We start from the raw sequence: 14,292 nt of genomic DNA, 5'->3' as shown, positions 1-14,292 counted from the left end.
TGGATGGGTGGACTTCAGCTCCCAGAATTCCCTAGCCAGCATGCTTTAAGAGGGGTGGAATTCAATTCCCAGAATTCCCCAGCTGGCATGGTTTAAGAGGGGTGGACTTCAATTCCCAGAATTCCTCAGCTGGCATGGTTTAAGAGGGGTGGACTTCAACTCCCAGAATTCTCCAGCCAGCCTGCTTTAAGAGGGGTGGACTTCAATTCCCAGAATTCCTCAGCTGGCATGGTTTAAGAGGGGTGGACTTCAACTCCCAGAATTCTCCAGCCAGCCTGCTTTAAGAGGGGTGGACTTCAATTCCCAGAATTCCTCAGCTGGCATGGTTTAAGAGGGGTGGACTTCAACTCCCAGAATTCTCCAGCCAGCCTGCTTTAAGAGGGGTGGACTTCAATTCCCAGAATTCCTCAGCTGGCATGGTTTAAGAGGGGTGGATTTCAACTCCCAGAATTCTCCAGCCAGCCTGCTTTAAGAGGGGTGGACTTCAATTCCCAGAATTCCTCAGCTGGCATGGTTTAAGAAGGGTGGACGTCAACTCCCAGAATTCTCCAGCCAGCAGGCTTTAAGGTTGGTGGACTTTAATTCCCAGGATCCTCCAGCCGTAACCAGAGTATTAAATCAAGCGCGTCACGTGGGTGACCCGCTTTACGACTGTCGTGACTTACAACCTTAATAGGCAGGCCCCATTATGGTCTGCCTGCCTTCTGCCTTCCTGCAAATCCTGCATACCGAAAGCTCCGTAAATCAGGGGTCTTCAAAACCTGGCCCTTTGATGACTTGTGGACTTCAACTCCCAGAATTCCTCCGCCAGGCATTGCCTGGCGGAGGAATTCTGGGAGTTGAAGTCCACAAGTCATCAAAGGGCCAGGTTTTGAAGACCCCTGCCGTAAATGAAAGAGAAAGATGGAGAGACTTTTTTTAATCTCGTTCCAAATATAAGGCGAATTTACACAATTACCCCCCCCCCCGAAAAATAAATGAATTCCTCAAGCGCGGAAACGATAGCTAGAGATGAGAGCTCTTTTTGTCTTTCTTTCCTTTAAGAGGGCTGATCAGATAGCGGAATAATTAAGCTAATCTTCGTCTGGGTGGTTCAATGGAATTTCCTATCGTCGGGCGCGTTTGGTGATTATCGGCCAAGTCCAGAAGCAATCAAGCCTTACTACATAAAGGAAAATTAGAGTAACTCTCTAGGATCTGGAAGAGAGAGACGTTGAAGAATCTCTTCCTCTTCAACCCATTTTTTTCCCTGTGATTTGATTTTTATTTTTTATTTTTTGGGGGGGGGGTCTCTTTGCTCCAAGTCTTTTTTTTTTGGCTTTTTTTTAAAAAGAAAAAAAAGGTCTGAAAGGCTCTCAAAGCCGTAGAGACAGTTTTTTTTTTTATCCCTTCCATCTTGAAGGCTGAAGGGGGGGGAGCCACGGGACGCTGTTCTTGATCATCCTCTTTCCTATGGCGAGTGTTTCATCTCTTCCTCACGGTTTTTACGTTCACACACACACACTAGGCCAGGGGTCTTCCAACTTGGCCCTTTGATGACTTGTGGACTTCAATTCCCAGAATTCCTCAGCCAGCATGCCTAGCTGAGGAATTCTGGGAGTTGAAGTCCACAGATCATAAAAGGGCCGAGTTTGAAGACCCCTGCACTAGGCCTTGCATAAGCCTCTGCTGAGTTTGGCGGCTTGTTCCTTTCTCTCAGCCTGATGCCTGGCCCAGGTTATGATGTTTCATCCATAGTAAGATTCCCCACCCCACCCCACCCCCCCTTTAATCTCTTTGCCTTCCTTCCCCCTCTTTCTCCTTCCTCCTCTTCCTCTCTTTTTTCTTCTCCTTCTCCTCTGCCTCCTCCTCCTCGTCGTTTTCTCTTTCTCCATCTCTTTTCTTCTCCTTCTCCTCCCCTTCCCTCTTCTTCCTCTCCCCTCCGTCTCCTCCCTCTTTTTCTCCTCCTTTTCCTCACTTCTTTTTCTCCTTCCCCTTCTTCCCCTCCCTCCCTCTTCTCCTTCTCCACGCCCTTCCACTTTCCTCCTTCTCCTTCTCTCTCTCCTCCCCCTCCCTCCTTCTCCACTCTTTCTCCTTTTTTTTCTTCTTCTCTCTTCCCTCCTTCTCTTCCTCCTCTCCTCTCTTTCTCCCTCTCCTCCCTTCTTCTCCTCTCCTCCTCCTTTTTCTTCTTCTTGTCTCTCCTTCCTTCCTCCTTGTCCTCCTTCTCCTTCCTTCCTCACTCTTCTCTTTTTCCTTCTCCGTGCCCTAATTCACTCTCCTCTTCCTCCTCTCCTCTCTTTCTCCCTCTCCTCCATTCTTCTCCTCTCCTCCTCCTTTTTCTCCTTCTTCTTGTCTCCTTCCTTCCTCCTTGTCCTCTTTTTCCTTCTCTCCTTCCTCACTTCTCTTTTTCCTTCTTCGTGCCCTAATTCACTCTCCTCTTCCTCCTCTCCTCTCTTTCTCCCTTTCCTCTCCTCCTTTTTCTCCTTCTTCTTCTCTCTCCTTCCTTCCTCCTTCTCCTCTTTCTCCTTCTCCCTCCCTCCTTCCTCACTCTTCTCTTTTTCCTTCTCCGTGCCCTAATTCACTCTCCTCCTCCTCCTCCTCCTTTCTCCCTCCTCCCTTCTTCTCCTCTCCTCCTTTTTCTCCTTCTTCTCTCTCCTTGCTTCCTCCTTCTCCTCCTTCTCCTTCTCCCTCCTTCCTCACTCTTCTCTTTTTTCCTTCTCCGTGCCCTAATTCACTCTCCTCCTCCTCCTCCTCCTCCTTTCTTACCACGTGGTGTGAATGCCTTAAGAATGCCTTGCTAACCTGACTTTGAGTTAGCTTGTTGTGTGGCAGCTACTGATCTTTGCTTGCTTTGTCTCTGCCCAACCTCGCTTTCAATCAATCAATCAATCAATTCATTCAATAAATTTAGAGTGATGTCCAGGTTGCAAAAGGCAAACAGATTTACGGGTGTTATTTTTTTTTAAAAAAATCAAGCAAAATTAGCCACTGTAAACAAACAAGTTTTAAATCCTGAATATTAGCCTAACCTTAGCCCAAGTAAGAGCCTTGGTGGAGCAGTGGGCTAATGACTCCTTAAGTAACACCAGCTGCCTGCAATTACTGCAGGTTCGAGTCCCACCAGGCTCAAGGCTGACTCAGCCTCCCATCCTTCCGAGGTGGGTAAAATGAGGACCCAGATTGTTGGGGGCAATTAAGCTGACTTTGTAATAATGCCGCTTGGGTTAGCCCTAATAAGCCCTAATAAGCAGGCATATATATAGAATGAAGGCTACTGCTAAGCTTGTAAGCCGCCCTGAGTCTTCGGAGAAGGGCGGGATATAAATGGGATTAAAAAAATAAATAAATAAAATTTGGTACCAATCCAGCTGTGGATCCTGGGGGCTAAGATGGATGGAAAAAAAACTATACTTCAACGCAGCTGGAGCACAGCAGATTGTAACGGCCTCCATTTTGTTTCTTTTTCCCCACATCAACCCCTTTGTTTTGATTAAAAGAGGGGGGAAAGAAAAATAGACTTACCTTACAGCTGTGGAGTCTTTACCTAGAAGAAAGCGGGAGAGGGGGAAAAAATAAACAACATCCCGCATTTAGCTGGAAGATCAGTTTCCATAAAATCCTGCCAAACTCAAGATTCTTACAATACGGAGCAGTCGGGTGCCAAGGGGAAATCCCCCCCCACCCCCCACCCCCCGCCCGATTCTCACAGGAGGTATTTCTGGATACTACCAACGTTTTCCAGAAGCTTCTCTGTAACACGTTCGGGCCCCAGTCAAGACAGTTTAAACTCTGAGGCTAAATAAATTGCAGCGAAAGGTATCAGGCAGCTGAGTCTTCCACAGCTTGACGCCAATCATGTTGAGGAAACGATTGGCCTCAGTCTATCCATCAGCTGCTTTTTTTTTTTTTTGCTCAAGGTGCTACAGATTTATCACCACAATGGGGATTGTCAGTGAGCAACGGATGGAAACTCACCCAGGAGAGAAGCAACCTGGAACTACGGAGAAACTTCCTGACAATGAGGACAATTAACCAGTGGAACTACCTGCCTCCAGAAGCGGTGAATACTCCAACACTGGAGGTTTTTAAGAAGAGACCGGACAGCCACTGGTCTGAAATGGTATAGGATTTCCTGCCTGAGCAGGGGGCTGGACTAGATGACCTCCCAGGTCCCTTCCGACTTCATTATTATTATTATTATTATTAGGCTGGTGAGCCAGAATGGGAGGAGTCGAACCAAGGACAGGGTTGTTGTTGGGGTTTTTTTTGTTTTTTTTTCCTTTTCATTTCAGGAAAGCATCAGATTTGGCAATCAAATCCAACCCTGCAGGTGGGATGAGTCTTCTGATCACACTGTTTCCCCCCCACCCCCCCCACCCCCACTCATCTGCGGGTGTCACATTGCCTTCTGCTACCCGTAGCAGCTGCTTTACTCTGACTTACTACAGGATCAGCCAGGAAGAAACCTCACTGAGACACTTGCATCGTTGGCCCCCCAATGTAGTCCTCGACTTGTTGTTGCCAAGTACATGAACGTATCCACAAAGCCAACAGGAACCCAGGTCAATTTGAGGAGCCCTCATCTAACCATCCGTCCACCCGTTCATCTATTATCCACTCATCTGTCCGTCCGTCCATCCATCCATCCATCCATCCATCCATCCATCCATCCATCCATCCATCCATCCATCCATCCTCTATGTCTGTCTGTCTATCTATCTATCTATCATCTATCTATCTATCTATCTATCTATCTATCTATCTATCTATCTATCTATCTATCTATCTATCTATCTATCTATCTATCTATCATCTACAGTATCTATCTATCTATCTATCTATCTATCTATCTATCTATCTATCTATCTTCTATTCTTTCTCCCTATCTATATCTTATCTATCCATGAATCCTACATCCCTTCACCCACCCTCTCCCTCCCTCCCCATCCATCCTCCCTCCACATATCCATCCATTTTCTCTCCCTCTCTTTCTCATCTATACCCCCATTCTCCACTGATCAACCCTCTCTTCCTCCTTTTTCCATCCCTCCCTTCCTCCATCCATCTATCCTCCCTCCCTCCCTCTCTCCATCCATCCATCACATGCATCCCATAGGGAAAACTAAATTAGGAGAACAGGTTTAGGGACCCCCACATCAAGCCCCCCTCCCCACAATGGATGAGAGGGTGCCTCCATCAATCTCAAGGGCGATGACCACAGGATGGTCCACTTTCTGAACCTCAAACCACAAATAAGGCAGATGTTTTACCTTTGCCGTGTCTTGCTTGGATGAGGTAGATAACCGCAATCACCAACACAACCAGGAGGGAACACACCACCACCGCAATGATTACCATGGTTGTTCTACCATCTGCAGAAAGATTGCAGAAAGGGTTAGGGTGGATTTCCTTGAACTTGTGATTCAGTGTCAGCCTGTGCTCCCAGCAGCTGAGTCCGAGGAATCTGAGGAGGAGGAGGACGAGGAGGAGGGGTTTGGAGAGCCTTCGGTGTCGGAGGGAGGCTCTGATGCACTGCAGGACTCTCAGCCTGGCCCCTCCAGTCGTGTTCCTCATGAGGCTCAGCTGTGTGAGGAGGAGGGGTCGGACTCAGAGGAGTCACAGCTGAATCTGTTCAGAGACACTAGAAGCAGAAGGCAATCCAGAGGGCAAGCAGAGCAGAGCAGAGCAGAGCAATGAGGCAACTCAGTGAGAGGAGGAGAAGGCAGTGAGAAGTCACACCTTGGGACAGATAATAAAAGGGGAAGGTGTGGGCGGGGCTGGTTGCTGAAGGCAACCGTTTGGAGACATTCTAAGGGGATCCTGGTCTGTTCTGGCTACTTCTGTTTAACTCTTGTTTGTTGACTCTTGTTTGATATTTCAATTCATTTTATTGAAGGAAATATTCTGTTGCTTTTTTGTTTGAACTGTAAATAAATTTGGGTTGGGTTTTTCCTGCCTATTGACTGTACAAAGGAAAAAAAGGGGTTGTCCCTGATACATAATCAGGGCCGGTCGTAGGCTGGAACAGAACAGAACTGTCCTTGGAGCCAGTCGGCGTTCATTTATGAAATGCATCGGGGGAAACAGATTGATCGTCCCCTCTCTATCATGAAAAGGTCAAAGCCGTTGAGGGGAGTAAAACCAACGGTGTCCTCCCCAGACTTCACAGAATATATATTCATCGTTATACAGGCAGTCCTCGACTTACAACCGTTCATTTCGCGACTGCTCAAAATGACAACGTCGCTGAAGAGAATAGGCTGACGACTGCTTTCCCCACTTACAACCACTGCAGTGTTTCCCGTGGTCATGTGATCAAAATTCAGACGCTTGGCAACTGACTTGGACTTATGACGGTTGCCGTCTCCCAGAGTCGGTCTATCTTGCGACCTTCTGACAAGGAAGCCAAAATCACTTAACAGCCCTGTTACTCGCTTAACAGCGGCACAACGTGATTCGCTGAACGAGGGTGGGGAGAAAAGTCGCAAAATGGGGCAAAAACTCACTTCGCAGCTGTCTTGCTTAGCCCCCCCCAGAAATTCCGGGCTGAACTGTGGCAGTAAATTGAGGACTAGCTGCGTAGATAATTGCTTTAGTCTGCCCAGATTCTGTCTATAGCAGAACGAAGATAAAGAAAGGCATCACAAGCAACTCGTTCTTGGTTCATGGGGCCTGACATCCAAGGGGGCTCCAGGAACTTGGCAGCCACCAATGTAAAACTGAAACCTTCTCCCCTTTGGGGGCCATCACCTTGGCTTTCACTGTCATCTCCCCTGAATATCTTGATTTGAAGAGTATTGTATACGAAAGATTAACAGACCATCGGAAGAAGTTGTACGGGTGTAAACTGAATGAGACCTGATGTTCCACCAACGGTGCAGTGGAACCACCTGCCTCCAGAAGATGTGAATGCTCCAACACTGGAAGTTTTTAAGAAGAGACTGGACAGCCATTTGTCTGAAATGGTATAGGGTTTCCTGCCTGAGCAGGGGGTTGGACTAGATGACCTCCAAGGTCCCTTCCAACTCTATTATTCTATTCTAAATTTCTATTCTATTCTATATTTCTATTCTGTTTTGTTCTGCTCTGCTCTATTCTATTTATTCTATTCTATTCTATTCTATTCTATTCTATTCTATTCTATTCTATTCTATTCTATTCTATTCTATTCTATTCTATTCTATTCTATTCCATCCCATATTTACTATTCTATTCTATTCTATTCTATTCTATTCTATTCTATTCTATTCTATTCTATTCTATTCTATTCTATTCTATTCTATTCTATTCTATTCTATTCTATTCTATTCCATCCCATATTTACTATTCTATTCTATTCTATTCTATTCTATTCTATTCTATTCTATTCTATTCTATTCTATTCTATTCTATTCTATTCTATTCTATTCTATTCTATTCTATTCTATTCTATTCTATTCTATTCCATCCCATATTTACTATTCTATTCTATTCTATTCTATTCTATTCTATTCTATTCTATTCTATTCTATTCTATTCTATTCTATTCCATCCCATATTTTCTATTCTATTCTATTCTATTCTATTCTATTCTATTCTATTCTATTCTATTCTATTCTATTCTATTCTATTCTATTCTATTCTATTCTATTCTATTCTATCCTATCCTATCCTATCCCATTCCATTCCATTCCATTCCATCCCATATTTTCTCTTCTCTTCTCTTCTCTTCTCTTCTCTTCTCTTCTCTTCTCTTCTCTTCTCTTCTCTTCTCTTCTCTTCTCTTCTCTTCTCTTCTCTTCTCTTCTATTCCCTATTTTCTGTTCTGTCCTATTCTTCCTGTTTTGCTAAGAGTTATCATATCATATCTTCAAGGTCATCTCTGAGCTTCGCTACACTCAGGGTGGACTTCCAGCTCTGGTTCTAGAACCTCCCCACCTGGGCCGAGTCTTGGAACAACAGGCCCTTCACTCAAATATTTTAGAACAACAGTAGAGCTCCATGTTGTCCTGAAATCAAGAAAGACCAAAGGACCAACGACGGAATGAAACAGGAAACGGGGTGGACATGTAACAAAACCTCTGAAGAATCAACGGCAAAGGCCATACTTACTTTCTGAATTGTCGCTGAAACTTTTGTTGTCTTCAGTTTGCATCCTAATCAAGAGGACGGTGCTTTTGTTGACCAGAGGCTGGGAATTATGCTGGACCTGGCAAAGGAACACGGAGGAGTTCTTGTCTTCGGTGGCCATCAACTCCAGGTGACTCTTGAGGGAAAAGGTCCCATCTGGATTCGGGGTCCTCGGGCCCACAATTCCTTTTCTGCCTGGGGCGTCCTTGGAAAACAACTCCACTTTTGCATCGTCCGGATAAAAACTTTCTGCGTGGCAAGTGACCGTCACCGTGGCGTTCAGCTGGACAGGGGAAGGCGGGCCGGTCTCCAGACGGACTTTGGGAGGAACTGAGCAAAAAAGTAAGGTTCTACATTTAGGCAAGAAAAACCAAATGCACGGGTATAGTATAGGTGGTACCTTGCTCAATAGTAGCAACTGTGAAAGGGATCTCAGAGTCCTAGTGGACGATCCCTTAAATAGGAGCCAGCCGTGTTCTGCAGCTGCCAAAAAAGCCAACACAGTGCTAGGCTGCATTAACAGAGGGATAGAATCAAGATCAAGTGAAGTACTAATACCACTTTACAATGCTTTGGTAATGCCACACTTGGAATACTGCATCCAGTTTTGGTCACCACGATGTAAAAAAGATTTCGAGACTCTAGAAAGGGTACAGAGAAGAGCAACCAAGATGATTGGGGGACTGGAGGCTAAAACATATAGGGAACGGTTGCTGGAATTGGGGATGTGTAGTTTAATGAAGAGAAGGGTGAGGGGTGACATGATAGCAGCCTTCCAATATCTCAGGGGCTGCCCCAAAGAAGAGGGAGTCAAGCTCTTCTCCAAAGCACCTGGAAGCAGGACAAGAAGCAACGGATGAAAACTAATCAAGGAGAGAAGCAACCTGGACATAAGGAGAAACTTCCTGACACTGAGGACAATTAACCAGTGGAACCACCAGCCTCCAGAAGCGGTGAATGCTCCAACACGGGAAGTTTTTAAGAAGAGAACGGACAGCCATTTGTCTGAAATGGTATAGGGTTTCCTGCCTGAGCAGGGGGTTGGACTAGATGGCCTCCAAGGTCCCTTCCAACTTTACTATTATGAATATGAGCAAAGAAAGCCGAAGAGGTTAGTCAGAAGAGCTACAAACTCACGGCTCCTGCCTAGAACCCAAGTCTTTCTGTCTCCCATTGTGGCACTGGGGGAACAAGTAGGTTCTCTGAATGCAATCCTGGTTATTATTTTTTTCAGATCCATTCTTCTGCCGAGGGGGCAGCATGTCCAGAGTGAAAATTGGGCAGCTAAGTGCCTCTCTGTTTGCATCTTGCCCTTAGAGCAGTGATGGCGAACCTTTTAGAGGCCGAGTGCCCAAACTGCAACCCAAAACCCACTTATGTGTCGTCGGGTGCCGGGTGGGCGTGGCCCATTGGGGGTGTGTGGCCCATTGGGGGGCATGGCCACAGTGGTAACGGCAGACTGGGTGGGACTAAAAAGTCCAATCAATCAATCCCAACTTTGCGAGAGCTTTTATTTCCCCGCGAGACGTTGAAATTGATTGATTGAACCTTTTTTGGCGGGGGGGGCACACAGCAGCGGAGGCCTAAAGCGAAAAGGTTTTATAAAACCCAGCTTGAAGGCCTAGGATTGGGGCAACGGCGCGCGAGCCCACAGAGAGGGCTCTGTGTGCCACCTGTGGCACATGTGCCATAGGTTCGGCCGTAGAGTAAGGGGAGGGGAGGTGTTGCTTTTGACTGAGTTAGTTAGGGAAATGAAAGCTCTCCACCTCCACGGAAGTTTCCAGAGAGTCAGGTGCCTGGAAACCTTTCAAGGACATTCTAGCAGGTGTGAAGAAGATAGCAGACGGTTCCCATAACAAAGAGAACTTGTTTACATGAGCTACATGGACATCTGGGGAGTTCGGCTGGGAATGTCATTGTTAATGTGCTACGGTCTGATTGATGCCTTGGGATTTTGGAGTTAGTTTTACTTTGCCCGATACCAGGTCATGTAGTCAATAAACAGTAAGCTTTACAGAAATGAATACAACCCTGGACATTTCTTTGGATACTTGAGCTGCAGGTCGACAGGATTGCAGGAAGCCCAAGATCAGAATTTTAACGCTATGAACAAAGAAGAAAAGAAAGAACTCCGTTCAGTTTTCAGCAAACCTCTAGCCTCGTTTGTTTACATAAGGCAGATTTTTAGATTCCTAAATTGGTCTTTTTATCCTGCCGTTCGTTTGGGTGTCAGCTTCCCACACACACCTTCTTTCTGTGACATACACAGGTAGTCCTCAACTTACAACCACAACTGAGTTCAAAGTTTCCCTTGCTAAGCAAGGCAGTTGTTCACGTTTGGCCCCATTTTACGACGTTTTTTTGCCACAGCAAGCGAATCATTGCAGTTGTGAACTTAGCCACACGGTTGTTAAGGGAATCTGGCTTCCCCTTCGACTTTGCTTGTCAGAAGGTTGCAAAAGGGGATCCCGTGACCCCGGGACACTACAACCGTCATAAGTACATGCCAGTTGCCAAGCCTCTGAATGTTGATCACGTGACCCTGGGGATGTCGCAAGAATCGTTAAGTGGGGGGGGAAAAGGTCATAAGTCACTTTTTCCAGTGCTGTTGTAACCTTGAACGGTCACTGAATGAACAGTTGTAAGTTGAGGACTGAGTGTATGTCAGAGTATGCAAAGTCTTATTGCACTGAGATAACCCAGGAGTAAACACAGTAACAGTGGTCTGTATTAAATGGTGGTTTATTTTACACTATCTGCAATATCATACACCAGGAACAATATACATACACATGGTAATATAGCAAACTCCAACACACAGCAGTTACAGCAGGAAACGGACGAGAGAGAGACACACTCCAGCAGGGCCTTCTCTTTTATACTCAGGCTCCTAAAGGGACGCAGACCCTGCTGAGCCATTCCTATCATTGCATCATCCACCTTATATTACACTGCATCAGCTGATTAGCCTTTAAATCATGACAATGTATTTGGCCAACCAACTCAAATCATTGGACTCTGGGCAGCGTGCAAAATCACGGAGCAAAAATACAAAGGAAAAACAGAGCACACCACTAATCCTGATTCCGGGACAATCAGGATTAAAATATATCTCACCACTTGGGAGCTCTACTCAACTTGACCCAAGTCCCTGGGGAAAGAGCCAGAAGTGGAAGGTCTTTCTAAAGACCCACTCCCGGTAGCCACAGGCCTGGGAGGCAGCTTGGGCTGAGAAAGAGGGTTGGTTTCAGTGGGCTTCCGTGGGACGAGAACCTAGCTTTGCCTGGTGTCTTCCCTCTGCCACGGAGGGCCCTCTACCAGGTCCAGACTCTGCGGCCTTAATAATAATAAGTTGGAAGGGACCTTGGAGGTCATCTAGTCCAACCCCCTGCTGAGGCAGGAAACCCTATACCATTTCAGACAAATGGCTGTCCAGTCTCTTCTTAAAAACTTCCAGTGTTGGAGCATTCACCACTTCTGGAGGCAGGTTGTTCCACTGGTTAGTTGTTCTAACTGTCAGGAAGTTTCTCCTTAGTTCTAGGTTGCTTCTCTCCTTGACTAGTTTCCATCCATTGCTTCTTGTCCTGCTTTCAGGTGCTTTGGAGAATAGCTTGGCTCCCTCTTCTGTGGGGCAGCCCCTGAGATATTGGGAGACTGCTATCATGTCCCCTCTTGTCCTTCTCTTCATTACATACCTAATTCCAGCAACCGTTCCTTATATGTTTTAGCCTCCAGTCCCCCAATCATCTTTGTTGCTCTTCTCTGTACTCTTTCTAGAGTTTCGACAACTTTTTTACATCGTGGTGACCAAAACTGGATGCAGTATTCCAGGTGTGGCCTTACCAAGGCCTTGTAAAGTGGTATTAGTACTTCACATGATCTTGATTCTATCCCTCTGTTAATGCAGCCTAGCACTGTGTTGGCTTTTTTGGCAGCTGCAGCACACGGCTGGCTCATATTGAAGTGATTGTCTACTAGGACTCCGAGATCCCTCTCACAGTTACTACTATCGAGCAAGGTACCACCTATACTATACCTGTGCATTTGATTTTTCCTGCCTAAATGTAGAACCTTACTTGTCCCTCTTTGCAACGCAGAGCTCACCTACCTCTTAGGACATCACCGAGCGGGAAGGCCTGCCGGAGAGGACCATCCAACGATCTGTGTTGGATCTGGCAGGTCAGCTGAGACCTCACATCTCCTTGCTCCAGCGGGATGTCCACCGTGCTCTCCGCTCGGTACGAGATGCTCTCTGTTCCATCCGAATTCAGGATGATGGTCTGGGCAGCCTGTATTTTTTTCCCGTCCTTCAACCAGCTGACTGTGATCTCTCGGGGGGAAAATCCCTCTGTGGAGCAGTTAAAGGCGGCCTGAGACCCCACTGTGATTCTTCTTGTGGGGCCACGAACCGCAGGCTGGGATGGCTTGGCTGAAGGAGAAAGTAGAGAGAGATATCAGTTGACGTTCCTCAAAGATAACACGGGAAGCTACAAGACTGTGTTTGGTTGGAGAGACTCAACTTCAGAACATGGGATTTACACCCACATGTCTCTCGGTTGACTGGGAACATCTCCCCCCACCCCCAAAGAGCAAGTGGGTGGGCCACCTACCAATTACGGAGACCAGAGTGCCTTTCCCCGAAATCAGTTCTCTCTCTGAGGCCCCTGCCCTGAACTTCACGCAATAGTAGGTCCCGGCATCTTCAGGACGGATGTTTGAGATGTTGATGCTGAAGTCCATGTTGGATCCTGGGACCAGCCTCACCCCGCGGTTGGAAGCAACTTGCGTATCGCTGTAAATGGGGGGCTGGTTTCTGTCCAGCCCTTTGAACCACCGCACGCCTCCGGGTAAATTTGCCCCAGTCAATGTACACTGTAGAGTGAGGCTGTCTCCAGCGTTCACCGATACGGTTTCCGGAAGTTGTGTTACCTCCATTTTCTGTCCTGTAACAACTGAAACAGAAAGAGACACTTTTGTGACTAGGTTTCCTCTAGAAAATGGTCACCGCTCCTCTGGCGGTGCCCCTTCGGAGAACAGAATTACTTGCATTCCGTTCTGGTTGAGATTACCAGAACAGAGTTGAACAAAAGAGTATCAGAGTTGGAAGGGACCTTGGAGGTCATCTAGTCCAACCCCCTGCTCAAGCAGGAGACCCTACACAATTCTGGACAAATGACTGCCCAATCTCTTCTAGAAAATCTCCAGCGGTGGGGCACCCAAAAGTTCTGGAATAATTGTTGAATTGTTTAATTAACTGATTAATTGTTCTCGCTATCAGGAAATTAATTCCTCCTCGGATGGGTGGCAACTGACTCGTATTTTTGACCGTTGCAACGTTTCCCCCCCCGGGGGTCACGTGATCCCTTTTTGCGAACCTCTGACAAGCAAAGTCGATGGGGGAAGCCAGATTCACTTTACAACGGTGTTACTCACTTAACAACGGCAGCGATTCACTTAAGAAACGCGGCCAGAAAAGTCGTAAAGTGGGGGCAAAACGCACTTCACCAATTTTCTCACTCAGCAACATGGATTCTGGGCTCCAGTGTGGCTGTAAGTGAAGGACCACCAGGGTAGCTGTTAATTCCAAGCTCCGCTACCGTCATAAGTCGAGGACTATCGCTAACGACAAGGGAAGAATTGGTTTAAATCTGCCCTCAGTTCTTGTTACGGCAACTATAAAACCATTTTGGGACTTTTCGTTCCCTGTTGGTTTAGTAAAGAGCATCATCAAACTGTCTGCCTCAAGCACCTTGCAAAGGTAGAAAAACTGGATCGTAAAATTGATTTTATGGCACTTTAAAGAAAAAAAAATATGAAAACATCGTATTTTACAGATGACGGTAATTGCATCGGACCAGTGAAGACGCCGGCTGCTCCAATTCAAAGGAAGATTTTTTCCTTCCTTGAAATAATACAATACCATTTAAGGGTGTTTCATTGCAATATTAATTTCTTCTTAAGAATCTAAATCTGTTGCACGGCGCTATTTCTTAAAAACTGCCGCCGATGTTTAGGAATGTTGCTTGCCTTCTGTTCGCCGTGAATAGGCTTTGCTTATTTTTAAAACATGGCAACATTGAACGTAACGAGTGCCCCAATTCCTTGCAATGAAACACTTTCCAGAGCAAAAAGCTTTGTGCATTTTATGTTACGTTTGAAGCACGCATCCCCTCTCGCAGTTACTTAATGCCAGTAACTGTGCGA

At 46.3% G+C, this 14,292-nt stretch overlaps 1 protein-coding gene across 1 annotated transcript in view; it reads right to left on the bottom strand.

Annotated features, from left to right (window-relative positions):
* LOC310639293 (tyrosine-protein phosphatase non-receptor type substrate 1-like) overlaps window positions 1-14,292 on the bottom strand; it is a 144,083-nt gene that overhangs the window by 21,434 nt on the left and 108,357 nt on the right. Inside the window, exons 3-7 of the mRNA XM_083360901.1 lie at window positions 12,699-13,040; window positions 12,197-12,517; window positions 8,071-8,418; window positions 5,250-5,351; window positions 3,502-3,523 (exon numbers count right to left, since the gene is read on the bottom strand). Of these exons, the coding sequence (XP_083217027.1) occupies window positions 3,502-3,523; window positions 5,250-5,351; window positions 8,071-8,418; window positions 12,197-12,517; window positions 12,699-13,040 (1,135 nt within the window). The remainder of the gene's footprint in view (window positions 1-3,501; window positions 3,524-5,249; window positions 5,352-8,070; window positions 8,419-12,196; window positions 12,518-12,698; window positions 13,041-14,292) is intronic.

Source organism: Vipera ursinii, assembly GCF_947247035.1.
Source record: "Vipera ursinii genome assembly, chromosome: 3".
In the NCBI taxonomy this organism is placed as follows: domain Eukaryota; kingdom Metazoa; phylum Chordata; class Lepidosauria; order Squamata; family Viperidae; genus Vipera; species Vipera ursinii.
Note: the sequence above shows the minus strand (reverse complement) of the source record. Positions and strands in the feature narration are given on the sequence as shown.